This window comes from Linderina pennispora (assembly GCF_002104995.1).
Source record: "Linderina pennispora strain ATCC 12442 chromosome Unknown DL89scaffold_14, whole genome shotgun sequence".
Classification (NCBI taxonomy): Eukaryota; Fungi; Kickxellomycota; class Kickxellomycetes; order Kickxellales; family Kickxellaceae; genus Linderina; species Linderina pennispora.
In genome coordinates this window covers 114009-133619 of record NW_024468262.1, presented here as the reverse complement: position 1 = coordinate 133619, position 19611 = coordinate 114009, and the positions used below count along the sequence as shown (strand labels likewise).

The 19611-nt window shown below is 51.6% G+C and overlaps 11 protein-coding genes and 1 non-coding gene across 12 annotated transcripts; 6 read left to right on the top strand and 6 right to left on the bottom strand.

Moving 5' to 3' along the window:
* Nucleotides 1–263: 263 nt before the first annotated feature.
* Nucleotides 264–656, bottom strand: DL89DRAFT_226374 (nucleic acid-binding protein; the record flags this gene model as incomplete). The annotated part of the gene is made up of 1 exon (XM_040884807.1): nucleotides 264–656. A coding segment is annotated over one exon (393 nt), but the record flags the coding sequence as incomplete, so codon positions are not given.
* A 414-nt stretch (nucleotides 657–1070) lies between these two features.
* On the bottom strand, nucleotides 1071–1504 carry DL89DRAFT_59216 (SecE-domain-containing protein). The gene has a single exon (XM_040891846.1). The coding sequence runs from the start codon at nucleotides 1411–1413 to the stop codon at nucleotides 1183–1185; it is 231 nt and encodes a 76-aa protein (XP_040740707.1). The 5' UTR covers nucleotides 1414–1504; the 3' UTR covers nucleotides 1071–1182.
* Nucleotides 1505–1576: 72 nt separating this feature from the next.
* On the bottom strand, nucleotides 1577–1986 carry DL89DRAFT_269797 (uncharacterized protein). The gene has a single exon (XM_040888430.1). It carries the CDS (start codon nucleotides 1976–1978, stop codon nucleotides 1745–1747), a length of 234 nt encoding a protein of 77 aa, XP_040740706.1. The 5' UTR covers nucleotides 1979–1986; the 3' UTR covers nucleotides 1577–1744.
* Nucleotides 1987–2186: 200 nt separating this feature from the next.
* Nucleotides 2187–2910, top strand: DL89DRAFT_269795 (uncharacterized protein). The gene has a single exon (XM_040888429.1). The coding sequence runs from the start codon at nucleotides 2315–2317 to the stop codon at nucleotides 2882–2884; it is 570 nt and encodes a 189-aa protein (XP_040740705.1). The 5' UTR covers nucleotides 2187–2314; the 3' UTR covers nucleotides 2885–2910.
* Nucleotides 2911–3824: 914 nt separating this feature from the next.
* On the top strand, nucleotides 3825–4535 carry DL89DRAFT_275762 (alternative oxidase; the record flags this gene model as incomplete). The annotated part of the gene is made up of 1 exon (XM_040889352.1): nucleotides 3825–4535. One exon carries the CDS (start codon nucleotides 3825–3827, stop codon nucleotides 4533–4535), a length of 711 nt encoding a protein of 236 aa, XP_040740704.1.
* A 464-nt stretch (nucleotides 4536–4999) lies between these two features.
* On the bottom strand, nucleotides 5000–5071 carry DL89DRAFT_t124. The gene has a single exon. It is a non-coding gene; the product is annotated as a tRNA-Thr (tRNA).
* A 4328-nt stretch (nucleotides 5072–9399) lies between these two features.
* Nucleotides 9400–10276, top strand: DL89DRAFT_269780 (uncharacterized protein). The gene has a single exon (XM_040888428.1). It carries the CDS (start codon nucleotides 9424–9426, stop codon nucleotides 10120–10122), a length of 699 nt encoding a protein of 232 aa, XP_040740703.1. The 5' UTR covers nucleotides 9400–9423; the 3' UTR covers nucleotides 10123–10276.
* DL89DRAFT_269779 (MFS general substrate transporter) lies at nucleotides 10275–12123 on the bottom strand. Its single transcript, XM_040888427.1, has one exon. The coding sequence runs from the start codon at nucleotides 12078–12080 to the stop codon at nucleotides 10356–10358; it is 1725 nt and encodes a 574-aa protein (XP_040740702.1). The 5' UTR covers nucleotides 12081–12123; the 3' UTR covers nucleotides 10275–10355.
* A 272-nt stretch (nucleotides 12124–12395) lies between these two features.
* On the bottom strand, nucleotides 12396–13205 carry DL89DRAFT_269778 (uncharacterized protein). Its single transcript, XM_040888426.1, has one exon. The coding sequence runs from the start codon at nucleotides 13128–13130 to the stop codon at nucleotides 12468–12470; it is 663 nt and encodes a 220-aa protein (XP_040740701.1). The 5' UTR covers nucleotides 13131–13205; the 3' UTR covers nucleotides 12396–12467.
* A 207-nt stretch (nucleotides 13206–13412) lies between these two features.
* DL89DRAFT_295125 (protein serine/threonine phosphatase 2C) lies at nucleotides 13413–14891 on the top strand (the record flags this gene model as incomplete). The annotated part of the gene is made up of 1 exon (XM_040890602.1): nucleotides 13413–14891. One exon carries the CDS (start codon nucleotides 13413–13415, stop codon nucleotides 14889–14891), a length of 1479 nt encoding a protein of 492 aa, XP_040740700.1.
* A 61-nt stretch (nucleotides 14892–14952) lies between these two features.
* On the top strand, nucleotides 14953–15918 carry DL89DRAFT_305270 (NAD(P)-binding protein). Its single transcript, XM_040890890.1, has one exon. It carries the CDS (start codon nucleotides 15038–15040, stop codon nucleotides 15815–15817), a length of 780 nt encoding a protein of 259 aa, XP_040740699.1. The 5' UTR covers nucleotides 14953–15037; the 3' UTR covers nucleotides 15818–15918.
* Nucleotides 15919–16470: 552 nt separating this feature from the next.
* On the top strand, nucleotides 16471–18353 carry DL89DRAFT_269776 (uncharacterized protein). Its single transcript, XM_040888425.1, has 2 exons — nucleotides 16471–16800; nucleotides 16832–18353. The coding sequence occupies exons 1-2, from the start codon at nucleotides 16505–16507 to the stop codon at nucleotides 18129–18131; spliced, it is 1596 nt and encodes a 531-aa protein (XP_040740698.1). The 5' UTR covers nucleotides 16471–16504; the 3' UTR covers nucleotides 18132–18353.
* Nucleotides 18354–19611: the final 1258 nt, after the last annotated feature.

Genomic DNA, 19611 nt, shown 5'->3' with positions numbered 1-19611 from the left:
GTCAGTGAGTCACAACGCACCTGCCACTGTTCCCAGCCAGCATAAATGCGTCTAGCTATGTCATCACATTCCGGCGGGCTAGCCCGGTGGAGCGAGCAGACAGTGATCGCCCCTCCCCTCGCTTGCATTCTGAGGCCGCCCAGCCAGCCCATCGTCACACTGGTCATCTATCGAGAATCCATATTTGCAAGACATGATGAGATGTATTCGGGAAATGAGCCATTTGCGTCTGTATAATCGCAGCCAACACACAAATAATGTATTTAGATCTCGTCGATCTCAAAGTCAAAGTCGACATCATCGTCCTCGGCCTCGAATGCCTCGGTTTCGTTGATCTTGGCGTTCTCTGGCAGCTCGCCGTACTGCTTCAGAGCACGAGCCTCATCGGCCGAGTACTTCATGATAACATCGGCCTTGTCGTCCTGGAAGTCGCGCAGCGAGATCAGCACAATGTCGCCCTGGTTGATCCACACCTTCTTGCGCATCTTTCCGCGGATGTGTGCAAGACGCTTGGTGCCATCGAATCCCAGAGCCTCAACACGCCCGCTTCCAAGCATCTTGACGACCTGCGCGTACTCCTGGCCCTCCTCCCGGAACACCAGCTCGCGCTTCTCGTGCTCTGTGTCGTTCTTTCCGCGACGACGGTTCTTTCCTCCCTACACACTCTGCTTTGTTAGAATCTCTGAATTGGGGCTGCCCAATTTACAGCTCATCTGGCCCAGCTCCCAGGCTCCTCTGCGCTGCCGCCTCCGTACCTTGCCCTTATTTTTCGGCATGCCGGCTTTTTGCTATTTGCTTGCAAAAATGTGTATTTTTCAAGAATGAAAAGTAGAGAAGAGAAATCTGCCTACATTCTGCAATTCGCAAAAATTTTCGTCTCTGCGGCCACGATGTCGAGGCGAGCCGCGGGGAGCATGAATGACGAGCCGATCAGATCAGGTCACGTGATAAGCCACTAGGTGCAGCTCGGGCCAGAGACCGTTTCAATATGGCTAGCCTGCGGATCGCGGGGCACAGCCCATGTCTGGGCCCGCTAGAAGCAGCGACACCTGCTGCTTTTGCTGTTGCAGGCTGTCATGCAGACATGTATAACACAGTGCGAGGAGGCTTGTACATGTGTGCTACGCATATTATATTGGTTTTTTGGTGATGTTCTAGAATAATCCGCAAGAAGCACTGGTATTAAGCACCACCGACAATGATGTTGTTGATGGGAATGTGGATGAGCTTGGCAAAGTAGCCGATGAAGCCCATGACAAGGAAGCCCATGAGCACGGCGCGCACGATCTTTGCGTACTCCTTCTGGTCGGGCTTGCTGCAGCGGCGGAGCAGCCACGATGCCTCCTTGACGAACTGCTTGGGCGCCTCCTGGATGACGTTGGCCGTCGGAGTCTGCGTCTCCTGCTTCTGCATTGTTAAAAGAAAAAAGTATAAAATTCAATAGAGATGGGAATGAGAAGAGATGCGGAGCGGAGCGCGTAACGGCTAGCCGAGGGCTATTCGGCGAAAATGAAAGCGACCAGCTCCTGGAGCGACCAATTAAATCACGCGACGTGCGCGGCCCGGGCCATTGATCTGGCAAAGCGTGTGCCCGTGATCATAGCTGATCCTTGCTGGGCCAAGCGGGCACTTTTACCAGCCGAAACATGCCCAGATAGTGACAACATAAAAGTAACATTGGTGATCGCTTTTGGCATGTAGAGCATTGTATATAGGAAACACCACTGAAATAGCTAGGGACTGATTAGTTCTCGGCAGTGGCCTCGGCCAAACGCTGCGCGCGCTTCTCCAGCAGGTGTGTCCGACGCTTCTCGATCAGCTGCTTCTCGTACTGCTTGAACGAGTAGTATTTGTAGCCGATAAGCGCGCCGGCGGACACATACACAGCGTAGCTGATGCGCGGCTTCAGCACGGCACGGCCCTGCAGGCCCATAGCGTACATGCCGGTTCCGAGACCGACAGTGGCACCGACAAACATCGACAGAATAGGGGCCATTTTAGCTGTGTGTGGTGTTGATTCGTGACGGGTGAATTGAACAGATAAAATGCTCAAAAGAAGAACGGAAGCTGAATTGAAAGTGAAAAAGTAAAAAAGCGAAAAATGCGCCAAATTTGAATTTGTGTGGGTCCAGAGCCGCTGGCGACAGATGGCCTGCGGTATCTTTTGCCCCGGTGATTGGGCAATCTCGATTTTTATCTTTTAAAGCTTTGATGATTTGTCACGCCGAGCTCAGGACCACTTTTGCTTCCTCTGCTTCCCTCTCGCTCATTTCTGCTACTCGAACTCGGCACACCCCCCTCAGCAGCTGCATAAATGAACGCTCTTCTACGGACACGGACACAGCTCAGACGCATAGGCTGCTTGGCAGTCCGGGCGCGGCCACAGCAACCAGCAGTCACAGTACCAGCTCTGCGATACAACTCGACGGCAACCAAATACAGTCTGCCCAAACTCAACGCCAAAGAGACAGCCGCGCTCGCAGACAAAATTGCATCGTACGGACAACCACCGACAGAGGCCGCCGAGCCCAAGCCAACAGGCATGGGCAGCGAGATTACACTAACAGACAGCGCCATCAAGCGGCTGCTGTACTTGTCAGAAAAGCGCAACAAGACGCAGTACCTGCGGCTACGGGTCGACTCGGGCGGCTGCTATGGGTTCTCGTACATGCTGGATATGACCGAGACCCCCGAAGAGAACGACATAATGTTTGATCGCAAGGGCGCAAAGATGGTCGTGGACGACGTGTCGCTGCCGCTGGTCCAGGGAGCGACCATCGACTGGCAGGACCGGCTTATCGGCCAGGCTTTTATTGTGGTGGCCAACCCGCAGTCGAGTGGAGGGTGTGGCTGCGGCTCGTCATTTGAGATCAAGCTGGACTGAAGACGCACACGAGTTGTCCCCCAGTCGGCAGTTCTCGGAACACAACGCCCCTCCCCCAAGCATGTGCGTTATTTACTTTAGCGTAAGCAATGTCTTACAAATTCACTTTTGGACTATAAAATCTTATATATTTACTGTTGCTTATTAAATACGCGGGTATTTTCAGACTGGGTTCTGGCAGAGAGCCGGGTTCAGCACGGTTCCAGAAGCCGTTCCTGGCGATGGATATCTGCTTGCGGCTGCACCGTTGTCGTTTTCTGCAAAAGCGTTCCCTTTATGCACTCCCGGTACGCCATGCATCCAATGACTGACTTTTTGTGGCTGTTTCCTGGCCGGCCCCGTGTCGGTGAGACCTCGCTACAAATCAATGCACAGCCGGGATTGGTGGTCAAATAGATGGGCGCGGACGATAACGGAGACACTTTGTGGCCTAGATGGCCAGCACGTCTCGCCCCGCGTGCTATTATCTCGATACCGCCCCCCATTCCCCAAAAATAACATCCGTGCATGCATTCCCGGTGACGACACTAGTCGAATGCAGGGTATATTAGCAACCGCAGCAGGACCATTGGGGTTTCTTGTCCATACACCACAACCCACCAACAAATATTCCTTTTAAACCATGCTCTATACCCTCAGCACTATTAAACACTCGCCCGCAACTGCCTCGCTCGCCTATGGCATCCAGCGTCGCGCCTTTGGCATCAAGACCACTCTGCGTGTACAAGAGTACATCTCCAAAGCGCTGAAGTCTGAGCACCAGAACAAAACCCGTGCCTCCTCCACCTCAGCTACTGCTGGTGCCGTCGAGAACACCGCCAAGGACACTGCTCCGGTGAAACTTGCAAAGAAGGCCATGGAGAAGAAGCCTGAGCCGCGCACCGCCATGGTCTTCTCTGCGATGCCTGACGAGCTGCGCGTCCCAGTCGACCCGAAGCCCATGCGGCCCGAAATCATGGACCACAAGTGGAACTCGAACGAGCTTGAGTCCCTCGATGTCGGCACTACCAAGCACCGCATTCCAGATCTGATCAGCGATAAAATAGCGCTGTGGTTTGTCAAAAACGCACGCAAGCCCACCGACATCTTCTTCCGCAACAAGTACCTGCACCGCTCGGTCATGCTCGAGGTCGTCGCTGCTGTGCCTGGCATGGTTGGCGCCTTGATTCGCCACATCAAGTCGCTGCAGGGCATGCGGCACGACGGCGGGTGGATTGGCCATCTGCTGCATGAAGCCGAGAACGAGCGCATGCACCTGATGACATGGATGGAGGTCGGCAAGCCTGTGCTCTGGGAGCGCGCCTTGATTGCCACGGTCCAGACCGGCTTCTTTGCGGTCTTCTCTCTGCTCTACATGGTCAGCCCCCGCACTGCGCACCGCGTCGTGGGATATTTGGAGGAGGAGGCTGTCACCTCGTACACACACTTTATCAACGAAATTGATGCGGGCCGGATCGAGAACGTGCAAGCGCCCGAGGTCGCCATTGCGTACTGGAACCTGAGGCCCGATGCCAGGCTGCGCGATGTGGTCCTGGCTGTGCGCGCTGATGAGGCCCTGCACAGAGACACAAACCACCACTTCAGCGACCGCATCCTTGCCAAGCGCGAGAGCCTGTTTGACGACTTTGACCAGCCGCATATCAAAAATTAGATTAGACATTGTACAATTTTTAGACTGACTCTGTTTTGTGTGTATTTCACATTAAAAATTCGCTTATTTGTCCAAATACTGTTCTAGTGGTGCCAATACGGAATATGGTGTCTCTAAATGCAGAAACAATACGAGAAATTCACATGCAACCTGTAGATAGCCAACCGTCTCATACCATATACGAAAACGACCCGAGTCCCTGGCAACAGCCAAAATATGAAAGCCCAAAATGTTCAGCTACATATCTGTACGCTTCGTCTTAACGTCTACAAATAAATTTCTCACACCTGCTACTCAGTACACCTATATCAATCCAAGGGCGGCAACGCTGTCGGTTACTTTCCTTCTTTAAACAAACTCCACATTCCAATTCTTGCCAAAAACTCAGAACGCAACACAGAATAAAAGTGTTGAAAACAAAAAGTGATTTACAAACCGCATGGCCAAAACTGGAATAAAAAGAGTGCCCTCACTGAGAATTGAACTCAGGACCTTCTGTTTACGAGACAGACGCTCTGCCGCTGAGCCATAAGGGCTGATCCGCTTCCTAGATCAATCGCTGGGTTTGGAGTTTGTAGAACTCTAGGTGTGGCTTAACAAATAATATCCTTTGCCGAGATAAATCCGCTTCAGCACGGACTGCACCCTTTGGTAGCAGCCCTTGGGAACCATGCGCAAGCTACATCAAGAGCTATTGTCTTTATATTTCCTGTCATATGAGCGATTTCGGTGTCGGCCCTGTGTACGACCACACTTCGTATTCCGGCATTAGACCATGGTTTATGAAATGTCATGATACCAGGTCTAGACTGTACGTGCACCCATTTTAATGAGCTGCATGAATATGGACAGTACCCAATTAGTATATCAAGAGCTAAAGTGCCCGCGAGTTCTCAGAGTTCAAAAATTGCTTCTGCATATCGGCAGAGGCAAAACCGTTCCATTCTATGACTAGGGCTAGAGTCAGTGTCAAGAGACACTGGTTTCACTTGATGAATAGCATATGGTAGCTTGTGCCAACATGCTGGAGCGGCTCTTGACCCCCCAGGATCTTGCTGGAGCTTTGCTGTCTAAGTTACTCTTCAGGTGTAGCCCATGTTCAACTGGAGTGCTCCGGCTGGACCTATGTACATGCCTATCATGATGTGGAGACGTTGCAGCTCTTTTAAATATGTGTTTGATATGTAGTATCACTCGAAATAAGCGCATGACACTCGCTGCTAGTTTATTGGGGGCATCGTGGCAAAACTTTCTTTGCCACACCTATCGCTATTTAGTGATATGACCATCATCCTGAGTGACATGCTGATGCTCCGCATTCAGAAAAATATTCCAGCGCTAATCTATATTCGCTTTACTAATATCTTTATCTTTATCTTTACCTACCTTTATATAAGATTTTATAGTCCAAAAAGTGTCCGACCGTCCGCTAGAAATTATTTAATTGGTTAAAAAAACTCTTAAGCTTCAACACGAGTTTGGGTGGGTTGCTCTGTAAACTCCTTGATCTTGTGCGGCATCTGACCTCATCGGTGAAACCAGGGTGACGAGTTGTTATTGTAGTGGTCATAGGTCTCCACTAGATATCTCCATTGGTTCAGCGCAAGAGCTGCTCTCATTGTCGGTCGGCCCGATAACTTCCATGATGTCATCATGGTGGTCATCACCGGCTGCGCAACACTCTTAGGATGTTTATTTATGAGCATCTATTGAATAAGGCCATATAGCTCTTCTAGCAGTCATGCAATATTTGTGGGTTTATTTTACAAATTAATTTGTCTTATGAACATGCGTAAGCAGTAGTATTTGGGCCACAATGGACCCAGTCTGTATAGACTGATTCAAGAGACTGTATCAATGCTAAGGGCCCCAAGAACCATGCAAGCCAGATCATTATTAATAAAAAGTTCTTAATGCTATGCATACGCAATACAGCAAAACTGAACAGCATCATTTCTCTTCTTACTTTGCCTACCAAATTTCTCAAATGAATATTACCCGCAGCACTACTGTCATAAAGACATCACTTGGTGGTATTGGCTTCCGTGATTCTATGTTGCCCCGCCTAGAGCAATTTGTACACAGCGTTAATACCATCAAAGAGCATACATACATGCTTGCACGATGGATACTACTCCATCAGCTAGCTGACAGGGATGCTTTTGACCCAGCAACATTTGTGAAAAAGGGTTTTTTTCGTTTTATTTATTTATTCATTTATCGCAACCTGAAGGCGAAGACTGTCATATCTGCCAAGGATTTCGTCAACCGGAAGGACAAGTCAGAACTGTCGAGCGCAGATTTCGGTGATGTAGTTAGATACCATATTTATGATTATCTATTGCATAATGGCGATATTGAGCTACATGGCGTGCGTGAAATGAATCAAGTAGCAACATACGTGGATACCGAGCTGATGACAGCATACAAGAACAACATTATGTTGCACTATGGCACTTGCCTACAGCGGATTCTGGCCAAATTGATTGATATTCGCAGCCGCAAAAACACACTGCACAGTACAATGGGCAATGTGTCTAAGGCTGAGTTCAATAATGCATGTCAAGTGTATATTTATACGCCTGCACAGAAGCTCCGCCAGGCAGTTGCCTCTAGGCACCCTGATCTCAATGTGCTCACCCCACCGATGCTTGCAATCTACAACAAGCTGGCACCAGTCCTTAATGCCTATGATGCCAAGTACAGATTCGCTAAAGACAGCCGATACTATGATGCCAAGGTAAATCCACTTAAGCATCTGCGTGCATACATTCGCCTATGCCAGCTTATTGAGAATGAGCAGCTTGGCAAGTCTCCTCCCCAATGCTTGCCTCTGCGGACATCATGGATCCCAGGCCATGTGCGTTTGGACAAGCAAATAATCAAGCAGGTGTTTATTTCGAAAACACTTGAGGAGGTTACCAAGATCAACGCAGCAAAGAGGGCAGCAACAGAGGCAAGGAAAGCAGCAGAAAGGGGCGAAAAGTTGGCCAAGAAGGCTGCACGCGAAGCAGCGAAGATGCCATCGGATGCAACAGAGGCTACTGCAGCAACTGCAGCAGTAGCAGCTGATTCACTTGCTGCTGCATCGGCGGCAGCAGCAGACACTGTTGCAGCACTTAACAGTGCATATGCACCAGCACCCCCAGTCTGTGCACACGACCCGGTCCAAGGGATCACACAACCTATGTGGGATGTGTGGGGCCGGGTCGCAGATCTAACATCAAAGCCATTTAAGGCGCATGGTGATAGAAAATTCCACGGAATGGCGACAACAGATGGTGTAACGATATGCATTTTGTTGCAAGACAAGATATCCAAGGCTGATGGTGCAGTAGATGCTGATGGTGCAGGAGGCGATGCTGCGGGAGGCGATGCTACAGGCGATGCTGTGGGAGGCGATGCTACAGGCGATGCTGTGGGAGGCGATGCTACAGGCGATGCTACAGGCGATGTTGCAGGAGGTGATGCTGTGGGAGGCAATACTATAGCTGACTGTCGCTATATCCACCAGATCCCACAGCCAGAGCTGCAGAATCTGAAAGGTCGCTGTGTATTCATCGATCCAGGTCGGGGCGATTTGCTATACATGATGCACGAAAATAGCAGCAATGGGAAAGAGGGTGAGAGAATGCTCTACCGCTACACACGGCAGCAGCGCAATAAGGAGCTCAAGCTGCGCCACTATGACAGGATTCGTCGGGCTACAAAGGATCAAGTCCCAGAAGATGCTGTCCGCAGAGCAGAGGCAGAGCTTTCCAAGCACTGCTGCCGGACCCTTAACCCAGCAAAATTCCGTGCCTACATTGCTGCCCGTGCATCTGTGCGGTGTGTCCTAGCACCGTTTTATGCCAGCACGATGACAGCGCGAAGGTTACCAGAGCAGCAACTCACTAAGTCAAACAAGCAGCACCAAAGGCGCTGGAAGGCCCATCCAGGTGTCAGTACCAGTCCCAGGGTGTACCCGCTTCACCGCAAGCTGCGCCTTGATTCATTCATGAACCAGGCCCGTGCAGACCACAGGCTTGCCGCAAAACTCCGGAGCAAGTTCGGTCCAGATCCAGTGCTGATCATGGGCAATTGGAGTGCGCCAATGGCCCGACACCATGCGCCGATTCGTGGCAAGGGATGGCGCGACAAGTTCAAGCACCATGGCTTTGAAGTCTATCTGATCGACGAATTCCGGACATCGTCGATGTGCCCGTTCTGCTGCGAAAAGTCACTGCAGATATTCCGGCATGTTCCCAACCCACGGCCCTACCAGAGATCGAAGAACCCAACTGTGAAGTGCCATGGCCTTCTCCGCTGTACAAGCGAGTCATGTAAGCGGGCCATGGCACAATACAGGCGGGCCTATTCGTCTCGGCTCTTGAACCGCGATCTCGCAGCAGTTCTAAACTTCAGACTCATTTTCCAGTCACTCTGTGATTCAGGCGATATTCCTGAACGCTTCTGTCGCCCTACGGCCATTGCTGCCGATGCTTCTGGCACCACCCCTGCAACAAAGAACCCGCACAAGAGGCGTGGACCAGCTGCAGGTGATTCTGCTGCCAGCAGCAGCGAACCAGCCCTGAAACGTCTGCGCTGAGCAGGCAATCAAGATGGGAGATGTCCATAATCGACATTGCACCAACAGCCATCCGACACGTTCAAATGACCGGTTCGCCGTGATGCCCTTATCGACGTGTCAACCCATGCTGACTAGCAGCCGAGCTCGCATCGCGAGCAGATATTTCTAGTATCTATTAATGAACTTCATTGAAACTGTGGTTTGTTGAAGAGCGTACCCACAAACGATTACCCGTAACAATTGAGTACATAGTCTGAGTCATAAAAATAGAGTATTTCCATATACTGTTGCTTTATTCTCCTACCACATTAAGCTAATATGATCGACAGAGCATCAGTGACTGACGCAATTAAGCGGCGATACGGTGTGCAGCTGAACCCAAGCTGGCTGACCCACTGTTTGCACCATATCAACAATGACATGGCGGGCACTAGCAATCTGCATATCGAGGCACAGATCCGACTAGTTGTTGAACAACTGCTGAACTCCGAGATCGGTGAGTCCTGCCAGGCCACACTTTCCGCTGATTTGCAAGCCAGGCAGTTCCTAAACCCGCCAGGCGCATTTTTGCAGATTCAAGAAATCATGGACATTGGCGTGAGCAAGTTCGCCATGCTCGAGGCTGTGCGCGCCAAAGAGGACTATGAGGTGCGTGGGATGCGGCCGAGCTATCTGCCGCCCTTGGACGAGGACGAAGAAGCCAATACGGGCGAAGCGGCGGAGCCCGTGGAACCAGTGGATCAGGAGCCTAAGCTCCCGCGCGGAATGCTGAAGCTTATGCTGACAGATGGCAGGACGAGGTTTTCGGCTGTGGAAATGGCCAAGATAGAGCAGCTACATGTGGAGTTGCCAATTGGGACCAAGGTGATGGTTTCGGGCGGAAAGCTTATGCCACTTGGGGTATTTCAGCTGGAACTGGGGTGTGTTAAGGTTTTGGGAGGCGCGCCGCCGCAGTACGCACAGTTTACGCTAAAACAGCGGCTGGAGAAGATTCTGCATCCCGAAGGACAGAGATAGAGGACAGTAAAAATGCTTGTTCATATATTATCATTTTGGGAAATCACCACGATTAGCTTAATATGTGCCTATCACAAAGTGTCAGGAACCAGCAGTATCGTGTCTATGCAGAAACAGTAGTTTGCTGTATTTTAAATGAGCTAACATATGTCCTAGTCTCTTTCATTCACAAAGCTGTATTAACATCAAAAAATAACTAATTTTTTGTACATGACATATCATCTTTTGTTGGTCTACGCAGGCGACACCTTGTTTTTCTTCCTAAAGGACTTTGCGCGGTTGCCCAACGACTTGTGCTTAATCAGCAGACACAGCAAAAAGGCAATGCCGACAAACGGCGCATTGGCCGCATAGGTGGCCTTCAGGGACTTTGCGTACGCCTCGCGAATCGCCACTTTCACGTCTTCCGGCAGCCCACTGTTCCACGCCAACGATCCATTATCCAGCGCTGAGCGCACGGTGTCTGCATGCATGGGAAACTCCAGGGCAATTTTGCCCAGATGCTTGACCAGCTGGTTGTTCAACACGGCGCCATTAATCGCAATACCGACGATCTGGCCGATGTTCCGCAAGAACAGTGCCAGGGTTGCCGCCATGCCGGCGTCCTTGGGCAGGCAGGTAGCCTGAATGGCAATCATCAATGGCATCAGACCCATGCCGGAGAACACGCCGAATGCGCCCATTAATACCAGCACTACAGCGATTGACGTCGACGAAGTTATCAGGCTAAACAGCCCCGAGACTATGGTCATGCCAGCCAAACCGGTCCAGATGAATGGGCGGTAGGTGTTGAACCGTGCAATGATCTGGCCCATGACCAGGCCGGTGGCCAGCATGCCTACCAGGTAGGGCAAGATGTAGACACCGGCGATTGTGCTGCTGGTGCCGCGTACCACTGTGAAATAAATGGGCATGTAGAAGGTGGTGAAGATGATGCCGATACCCAGGAAGAACTGGGCCACCAGAATCGGCAGCGTGCTGTGGCTGGTGAACAAACGTAGGTGGATGATCGGCTCCTTGGCCACCCAGCGCTCAACACATACAAAACCCACTAGGAGCAGCGGGCCGAGCACCAGTGTGGTGATGACTGCGGGCGATTTCCACGAATAGTCCTTCCCGCCCCAGTTCAGCCCCAGGATCAGCAGTACCAGGCCAGCCAGCAGCAACAGAGCTCCTGGCAGGTCCACGCGCTTAAGCTTGTCGCGCACAGTGCCCTGGGCTGGCGCCGTGCGCACCGACAGAATTGAGACCACCAGAATTAGGGCGCAGATTGGAATGTTCAGATAGAAGCACCAGCGCCACAGCCAGTGGTCGGTGATTGCCCCGCCCATCAAAGGACCGGCTGCCACCGCTGCGGTGCTGGCCAGATTAGTGAAGCTCATGTAGATGCCGCGCTCGCGCAGCGGCAGAACGTCGATAATGACCACCTGCACCATCGTCACCAATCCGCAGCCACCCATTCCGGCCAGCGCCCGCCCGGCTATCAGCATCGTGACTGACGAGGCGGCGCCGCACACTGCCGAGCCCGCACAGAACACTAGCAGCGCTGCCACCAACACCGGCAGCCGGCCAAAGATCTCTGACACCTTGGACACGATTGGCTGCAGCGAGGTGAATGTCAAAATGTAGGCGGCCGAGATCCACGCTACCTGCGAGAGCCCGTCGAAGCTGTTGCTGATGGCCGGCAGCGCCGAGCCCAGGATGCTGGTGTCCAGGCCAGCCAGGAACGAGGCCAGCGAGAGTGACACCATGATGGCCACAAGGCGGGCCAGGGTTGGCTTGTGCGAGTCGTCTTCGACTGCCTCGGTGATGGTTGCTTTGAGACCCTTGGTGTTCACTTGGATATTATCAGTTATTGTTGACTGCGAGTCCTTGAGTTCGACGGATTTTGCTGCCCGGACATAGCTGGGTTCTGCTGCAGTCGTGGTGGTCGAAGTATTGGGGATTGGTTCCGACATTGTGTAATAAATGGAACTGTAGAGGAGAGGTGAGGAGACGAAGATAAGAGCATTTAATGAAAAAAGAGCTCTGGTGGGCGCTGCACTGGCTTTTTGTATTAAATACGCCGAGGGAGCATGGTCCTGGGATGGGCTTCACACAATAGGCAATTGGGCAATGCGACAGGTTGGCAGTCTGCAGATTTCTCGGGTGAGAGAAGGGCCATTCCGCGCGTGATCTTATTTTGCATATAAGCAAACCGACCATTATGTCCCACTATTCAGGCACATTACAATAGCCAAGATTGGCCAAGGGCTTTTGCATTCATAATTGCATTCACAATAGGCGAAAAGTGTAGAAAATAAAATCGATGTGCCCGTTTGGATGCAATAGAAGCCAAATAATCCTCACCGCTTTTTGCGGCCATGGGAGCTCTTTCGCTTCGCAATGCGGGTGGCCGCACCGCCATTGATTCTGTCGATCTGGCTCTGCGCAACATGCAAGACGCCGTCCCTGACCCTCCCGCCATCGAGCCTCGGACCACGCTCGCGCTTCCTCTGCTTCCCCTCCGAGGCCCTGCCCGTATGCAGGACCTCCAATTCGCGCTTCATTGAGTGATTCAGGATGCCGCGGTTCTTCGCATCCTCGATGGACTTTTTGGCGCGCATTTTGCGGTTCTCGTCGACCATGAACCAGCGGTTGGCCGGCATCTTCTCTTTGGTCTTTTTCTTCATGCCCAGGCGCTCCAGCTTTTGCGCGTTGTATTTAAGCCGGTCCTTGCCGGACAGCTGCGATTCGTGCAGCTGCTCGATCATTACTTTGCCCTCCAACAGGGCCTTCAGCTCGCGGTCGTTGGCGCGGTCCTCGGCCTCTTGCTTCAGCTCCTTGGTGGATTTGGGGTTTGCCGCTGCGCTGGCGGAGGCGGTGAGCTTGGCGATCTTCGACGACATGAAGCTTTTGTACTCAAGCTTGCTGGCTGCTGGCTTGGGAGCCAGGCCACTGGCGTCGAAGACGACGACCTCAGGTGCCTTCTTCTTTTTGGGCGTTGCTGCTATCCTTGTCGGCGGCATTGCGGGTTGTTGTGAATTGAGACAAAGGTATTGAAGGGTGGGGGAGGAAGAAGAAAAAAAGTTCTTGATCTGGAAAAAAAAATTACTATCCGCCTTGGGTCATTTCAAAGCAGTGGCGAGTTTCGTCATTTACAGTGACAAGCCTGCTTTCTGCTTGATAAAATTTTTTCCATACTCTTTTCTTATTTGACACGAATGCAAGCACATTTGCTAGTACGCGGTCTCGGACACAGAGGCTTTGGTCTGCACACATACACCACCCGACTCCAGGCAGCACACAGGATGAATTTGGCTACTCGCAACTTGACGCACCGGCGCGGGTTCAGCTCGCAGAAGCCCAAGGAGACCAAGGCGGCCGATAAAGACGACGTGCCGCCGACATCCAACAAGCGCTCGCTGACATTTGCCATCGGCGGTGTGCTGACGCTTCTGGGCGTGGCTAGCTACACGTTCAGTCTGCGGCAATCGGAGCCTAGCACAGCTGTGTCAGCCCCCTCCGTGACTCTGCCACCGCAAGCCACAGAAACCTTGCAGTCGGTGGAGCGGAAGCGGGAGGCAGCTCGTCAGGAGCTGGACAAGCTGACGCGGGCAGAGCGGCGCGAGGCGGCGCGCAAGCTGGGGCTACTGACAGAGGAGGAGGTAGATGCAATCCTGCATGCGCAAGAGAAATCGTGGTGCGCTGGCGGGAAGGGCCAGCGCGTGCGTGTGGATACGAACCAGGTAGCATCGAATAGTCCGATTGAGGACTACTTGGCGTGGTCGGAGCTGGGCCCCGACCGCCTGATGTTTGGCGTCTTCGATGGCCACGCTGGGTACATGTGCGCTGAGCAGCTTGCGCAGCGCCTGGCGCCAATGCTGAACCGGTCGATGGCACTGGCAGCGGCGGAGTCGGACGATCAGGATGTCTCGGCACTGGCCAGCACCGTGCGGCAGCTGCAGAAGGAGGCTGGGCGCGGCTGGGACCACACGGCGCTGGCGCTGACGGCGACCTTCATTAATATGGACCGGGAGCTGGTGCAGGATGCGCTGGCCGAGTTCCGCCGGTCGCAGGATTTGGCGCGCATCGACGCGCTTCTAGGCCCGGCAGTGTCGGGCAGCTGTGGGCTGGTGGCCGTGGTGGACTCCAATGAGGTGGTGGTGGCCAATACTGGCGACAGCCGCGCACTGCTGGGCGTGCGTCTGGCCGACGGGCGGTGGCGGGCGGTGCGGCTGAGCGAGGACCAGACCGCCGACAATGCGCAGGAGCGGGCGCGGCTGTCGCGCGAGCACCCCGGGGAAGTGGTTTTGCAGAAGAGCCGCGTGCTGGGCGGTCTGATGCCGACACGCGCGTTTGGCGACTCGCGGTACAAATGGGCATTGGAGACGCAGCAGGATTTGTTCCCGGTTCTGCATGCCCGCGGCCACCGCTATGCGACCACACCGCCGGGCCTGACCACACCCCCGTATGTGACTGCGCGGCCGGTTATTGTGCGTCATAAGCTGGCGGAGACGGACCGTTTCATCGTCATTGCTTCGGATGGGCTGTATGACCAGCTGTCGGACGCTGAGGTCGTCGAGACCGTGGCCCAGTGGTATGAGGGGAAGAGCGCTCCAGACGACAACGCTGCTACGCATTTGATACGCACGGCTCTGTCGACCGACCGTCTGGGCCGTCGCGGCGACCATGTGATTCGCCGCCTGCTGGCCATTCCCCCGCCGCACTCGCGTCGCTTCCGCGACGACATTTCCGTTACCGTCGTGTCATTGAACCGCGACGAGTGATCTCCCCCTAGTCCGGGACCGGGAAATCTGAAACTGTGGGAAACTCAGGCCCTCATAAAAAAGATTTGTCATCGACTTTCTCTTTTCTCCTGGTTTCTTCATTTTATTCTATTTTTCCTCTTCAATACTGTAATACCAGTACAATTATGTTTGATCGTCTGAAGGGTAAGACTGTCATGGTCACTGGCGCCAGCTCGGGCATTGGCGCCAGCTGCGCGCGCCTATTCGCCGAAGTCGGTTCGAACCTGATTCTGACTGCGCGTCGCACCGACCGTCTGGCTGCTTTGGCCGCAGAGATCCGCTCCAAGTACCCGCAAGTGCAAGTGCACACTGCCGAACTAGACGTGCGCAACCGTGCGGACGTCGACCGGGTTGTGTCTGAGCTCCCTGCGGAATTCTCTGCAATCGATGTGCTGGTGAACAACGCAGGATTGGCGCTGGGTACGGACCCGGTGGTCTCGGTGACCGACGAGTCGATCGATACTGTCCTGGACACAAACGTCAAGGGTCTATTGTATGTGACGCGGGCGGTGGTGCGCGGGATGCGGGCGCGCGGCTCCGGCCATGTCATTATGATGGGGTCGATTGCCGGCCTGACTGCCTACCCGACCGGCAGCATTTACTGTGCATCCAAGTATGCTGTGCATGCGATTGCACAGTCCTTGCGTGCCGAGACCCTGGATGTGCCGATCAAGGTCACTGAGATTAATCCGGGCATGGTGGAGACCGAGTTCTCGATTATCAGGAACTATGGCGATAAAGAGAAGGCTGACAATGTCTACCGCGGCATTGAGCCGATGACCGGGGATGATGTGGCCGAGGCCGTTGTGTTTGCGGCGTCGAGGCATCAGCGTTGCGTCGTGTCGGATGTCGTTCTGCTTGCTACCGGACAGTACTCGCCGACTGTTGCCCACCGCAAGGAGTAGAATGTCTTATCCAGATCTTAGAGTTTACAAAACTATAGAAATTTAGCAGGTTGTTTGTTTATTGGTAACAGATGCCGCACTAGGTACAAATTATATGTTTTGTTTCCTACATTGGACAGCGCAGTTCAAACCCCACATTGGCGTATTGCATTTTGCTATATGCTCATTATATGCTCAGTATCATATAATAAATGATGTGCGAAAATATAGTGGTATACGAGAATATATTGAGTGGAAAACGTCCCGAGGTTGTAAGCCAGGGACTGGAAACGAGTGGGCTACTTGGCCTTATTTATAGACCCACCTGGTGGCTGTGCTGCGACCCGCTTGCTACCAGTACGACCTTTTCGGGTAGCATATGTACAGTGGATGTCGAAGCTGCTTCCCACGACACATGTGTTTCTGTTTCGTAGACAAGATGTGCATTGTCCGAATGCGGATAAGTCCAGGATAATGGCAGATTTGATATTTGTACATTTATTGACATCCTAAGCACAAAATCGTAGTGGTGCAGAGTGCTGATCAAGAGTGTTCTACCATAGTTGCATGGCTATTTTTGGCACAATGTGCAAAAATGAGAATCAAAACATCCGCGAAAAATCCATCATGGTTGGAGCAACAGGAGGGCTTTGCCTATATGCTCCTTGGTTCCACTATTTTCCTTATAACGCACTGTTTATTTTAACTATGACCAAGAACACGCTTACTCTTGATCACCTGACTGGTGGCACGATACTTGACCGGATTCTTGGCTACCTTGTAGGCGACCTCAGGCTTTATTCCGACAGACCCTCGCCATATTCTGATTTCTATATGCTGTACGAAGATCACCAGACGGCTATTCGATACGCTCTTGTCTCTCGCCAATGGATGGAATACTTGGTGCCTTACATTCTACGCACAATCTACATCGTTACTCGTCTTTCTGATGAACCGCCTGCAGGCAAATTTAATCTCGTACACAGAGTGTTTCGTTTGCAAAAGTCTCGTAGACGTTGGATGTCTAACATAAAGGACCGTTGTTGGCATGGGTGGAGCTCGACATGTGAAGCAGCTATACATATACAACGGCGACGACGAGCTCCTTCCTACTCTCAACACTCTTTTAGATGGAAATGGGTTTGGCGAAACATCATGGCCATCACTCAAAGAAGTCATCTTTCATGGAAACCACACCTTTCACACAGAGCTGGGAGAGAAAGAGCACGCCAATATGATACATTCCTACCTATCGAGGTTAGCACCATCTCTTGCCACCATCTATGGAATATCTAACCCGGTTTTAAACGCGGTTGACAATAGGCTTTCCAACAAACGGCTATATCTGAACACAGAAACACACCGTCACTTGACCTCCACACATTTTCCACACCTTATAACACTGGATTTAGACGACACATATGGTATGCGCAGCTATCACCTACTAACATTCTTTGCACCAACACTCAGAAACCTCACACTTCGTATCTGCTTGGAGTCGCTATTTACTTGGCAGCAGTTCCTTGGCAGCGCCACCGATACAACAGTGTTCAAAGAGCTGACAAGCTCTGAAAATCCATCTCAGAATAAACCTCTGGGCAGCCTTTGCCATCCTCACCCACGCCTCCCAGCCTTTTATGGACCGCAAACGCTACTCTTCCCTAAGCTAGATACGATAGATGCTGTTCATATATTCAATGCACACGTCGACTTTAATGACTTGTTTCCTAATATCGCAGTCAGGTCGCTGCTAATTACTGAACTGCTAGAGAATTTGCCGTCTATAAACTCGATGCCGCTGAAGCATGTAGATAGGCTCAGCCTCGGATTTTCTCATCTCTTTAGTTCCGGATACCATGACACATGGGGTAGCACATATATTCAGCTATTCGAGACGTATTCCAAAGTCCGGTTTGCAGATATTTCGATCCCACTGCTCCCTACTACAAAACTAAACTGGCCAAATCTCCTGCGTCTTGAGCTTGTCATCTCCCAAATCGATTGGAGTTCTTTCGAAATATTTCTACCGGATCTTCTACATTTGAAAATTCTAACCGTTATCAAAGATTCGGATGACAAAAGCGAATATTATGCGGAGCGTCTCAGCAATGGGATAGAAAGCTACACACCTACATCACTGCACGCTATTAGTCAAACTCTTGAAAAGTTCACATATCAACGAGTATTTGGAGGTTTCGATCCTAGTGCCTCTGAGTTTATTCGACAGCTGATACTACGAGCGCCGCAGCTCATGGTTGTAAAAGCAGAGCGTAAATACATCCAGCCTCATCTTAAGACTGGCAAGAGCCAAGATATCGAGTTTATATTTCCGTAGCTTCAATCCCTCATACCTCATCTGCCAGGGTATAGTTCTGTTAACATCCAGCATACCTCTGGGCGCTTCCAGCTGGACACCCCATGTCCCTTTTCTACGTTTTCTGCTTATATCTGTTATCCACTTTCTTTTCCACTTTATTCTACTAACAGTTTGTACCACTGTCAGAATATACGTTAAAACATCTACACACATTATAGACCTCAAGAGAAGGGCACCTGGATTATTGTGAATTTCAAGACACATAGTATCGTATTCGCTTTGCTATGCAGATCTATCTTACTGCTCTAGGATATATATAGATGATGAATATCAATTAATCTTACCAAAAAGGATGCTGTGCATGTTGCGAAAGTCATGAATTCTACCTGAGCATTGTGATGTGTATACTATGCTATTTGAAGTCATCATTCCCATTGTTCAGGATGGGCTTATGTCTATATACATATATTGATAGATTAACCCAAGCGGCACTGGTCTCGGATATTCAGGAGTAGCTGCGCGGAGTCATAGATGGCGCCATAAACCAGCGGCGAATACTTGAAAATGATCATAGGAATCGCTATATACTCCGCACAATTAGGAAAGCCTGGAGCTAGCTCAGCTGTGGAGACACCAGGCCAGGCATTTTTGTCCATGCACAAACAGGGCCTCCGGTAAAACCACCTAAAAACATTCATTTCAGCTTCTGGAAACTGTCAGATCTAGCAACATAGATAGTGAGACCCTGTGGGGGTAAACTCGATCCACAAGCCGTTCGCTATGATATCGCGTACATGATGAGATTGGAGCTGGGCCGCAGAGAACTCAGGGAACAAATTGACAGCACCAGCAGCAACTGCAGGCATGGCCAAGCTGGTAATTGTTCAATGCGGGAGACTAGAAAGTGGGTAGCTGCATCTACTGTAGAAGAGTCCGCCAATCAGCGGTGGGTGGTCTATCATGATCAGAACAGGCCAGACACCTGCCAATATACTGGGCGAATTCCAAAGGAAAAGTCAGTGCCCGCTGCCCAACCCAAGATGCTATCTATCGATTCAACAAACCTACGCTCACAGACTCCAGTCCATACATCCTGCTTCAGCCAGATCTCATTCATAGCTGTAAGTAGGGGTGTCAACGAAGCCAGGGCCACTGTTCTCGACAACTATATGCCTTGTACTCTGCATCAGCACTGTTGCAACCAATGTATTTTTGTGGGATATCAACCTGCTGGAGCCATGGCCGACAACATCGAAATCACCACCTGGTTGAAATTCCAGCAGGAGCACGTCGTAGAGTGCGGGTCGGACCCACGAGTGCCATTTCTTGCATACAGTGACCGGGGCTGCTAGCTCCCAGCACTCCCCATGCCATCGACACCCTTCTGTCACTAAGGTGGGATAGATGATGCGGATGATGCGCCTCATTATATGGCCTATCGGCAAGATTGGGTAGGATCCATGGACAGCCAATGTAAATGTACTAATATGGATTTGTG

What these genes read in the sequence shown, in the direction of transcription:
- DL89DRAFT_269780 (XM_040888428.1), top strand. Translation starts at nt 9,424, where the DNA reads ATGATCGACAGAGCATCAGTGACTGACGCAATTAAGCGGCGATACGGT.
- DL89DRAFT_269779 (XM_040888427.1), bottom strand. Translation starts at nt 12,080, where the DNA reads ATGTCGGAACCAATCCCCAATACTTCGACCACCACGACTGCAGCAGAA.
- DL89DRAFT_59216 (XM_040891846.1), bottom strand. Translation starts at nt 1,413, where the DNA reads ATGCAGAAGCAGGAGACGCAGACTCCGACGGCCAACGTCATCCAGGAG.
- DL89DRAFT_269795 (XM_040888429.1), top strand. Translation starts at nt 2,315, where the DNA reads ATGAACGCTCTTCTACGGACACGGACACAGCTCAGACGCATAGGCTGC.
- DL89DRAFT_269776 (XM_040888425.1), top strand. Translation starts at nt 16,505, where the DNA reads ATGACCAAGAACACGCTTACTCTTGATCACCTGACTGGTGGCACGATA. An exon ending in AGAGTGTTTCGTTTGCAAAA is followed by an intron (nt 16,801 to 16,831) that starts GTCTCGTAGACG and finishes TCTAACATAAAG; the next exon opens with GACCGTTGTTGGCATGGGTG.
- DL89DRAFT_269778 (XM_040888426.1), bottom strand. Translation starts at nt 13,130, where the DNA reads ATGCCGCCGACAAGGATAGCAGCAACGCCCAAAAAGAAGAAGGCACCT.
- DL89DRAFT_305270 (XM_040890890.1), top strand. Translation starts at nt 15,038, where the DNA reads ATGTTTGATCGTCTGAAGGGTAAGACTGTCATGGTCACTGGCGCCAGC.
- DL89DRAFT_269797 (XM_040888430.1), bottom strand. Translation starts at nt 1,978, where the DNA reads ATGTTTGTCGGTGCCACTGTCGGTCTCGGAACCGGCATGTACGCTATG.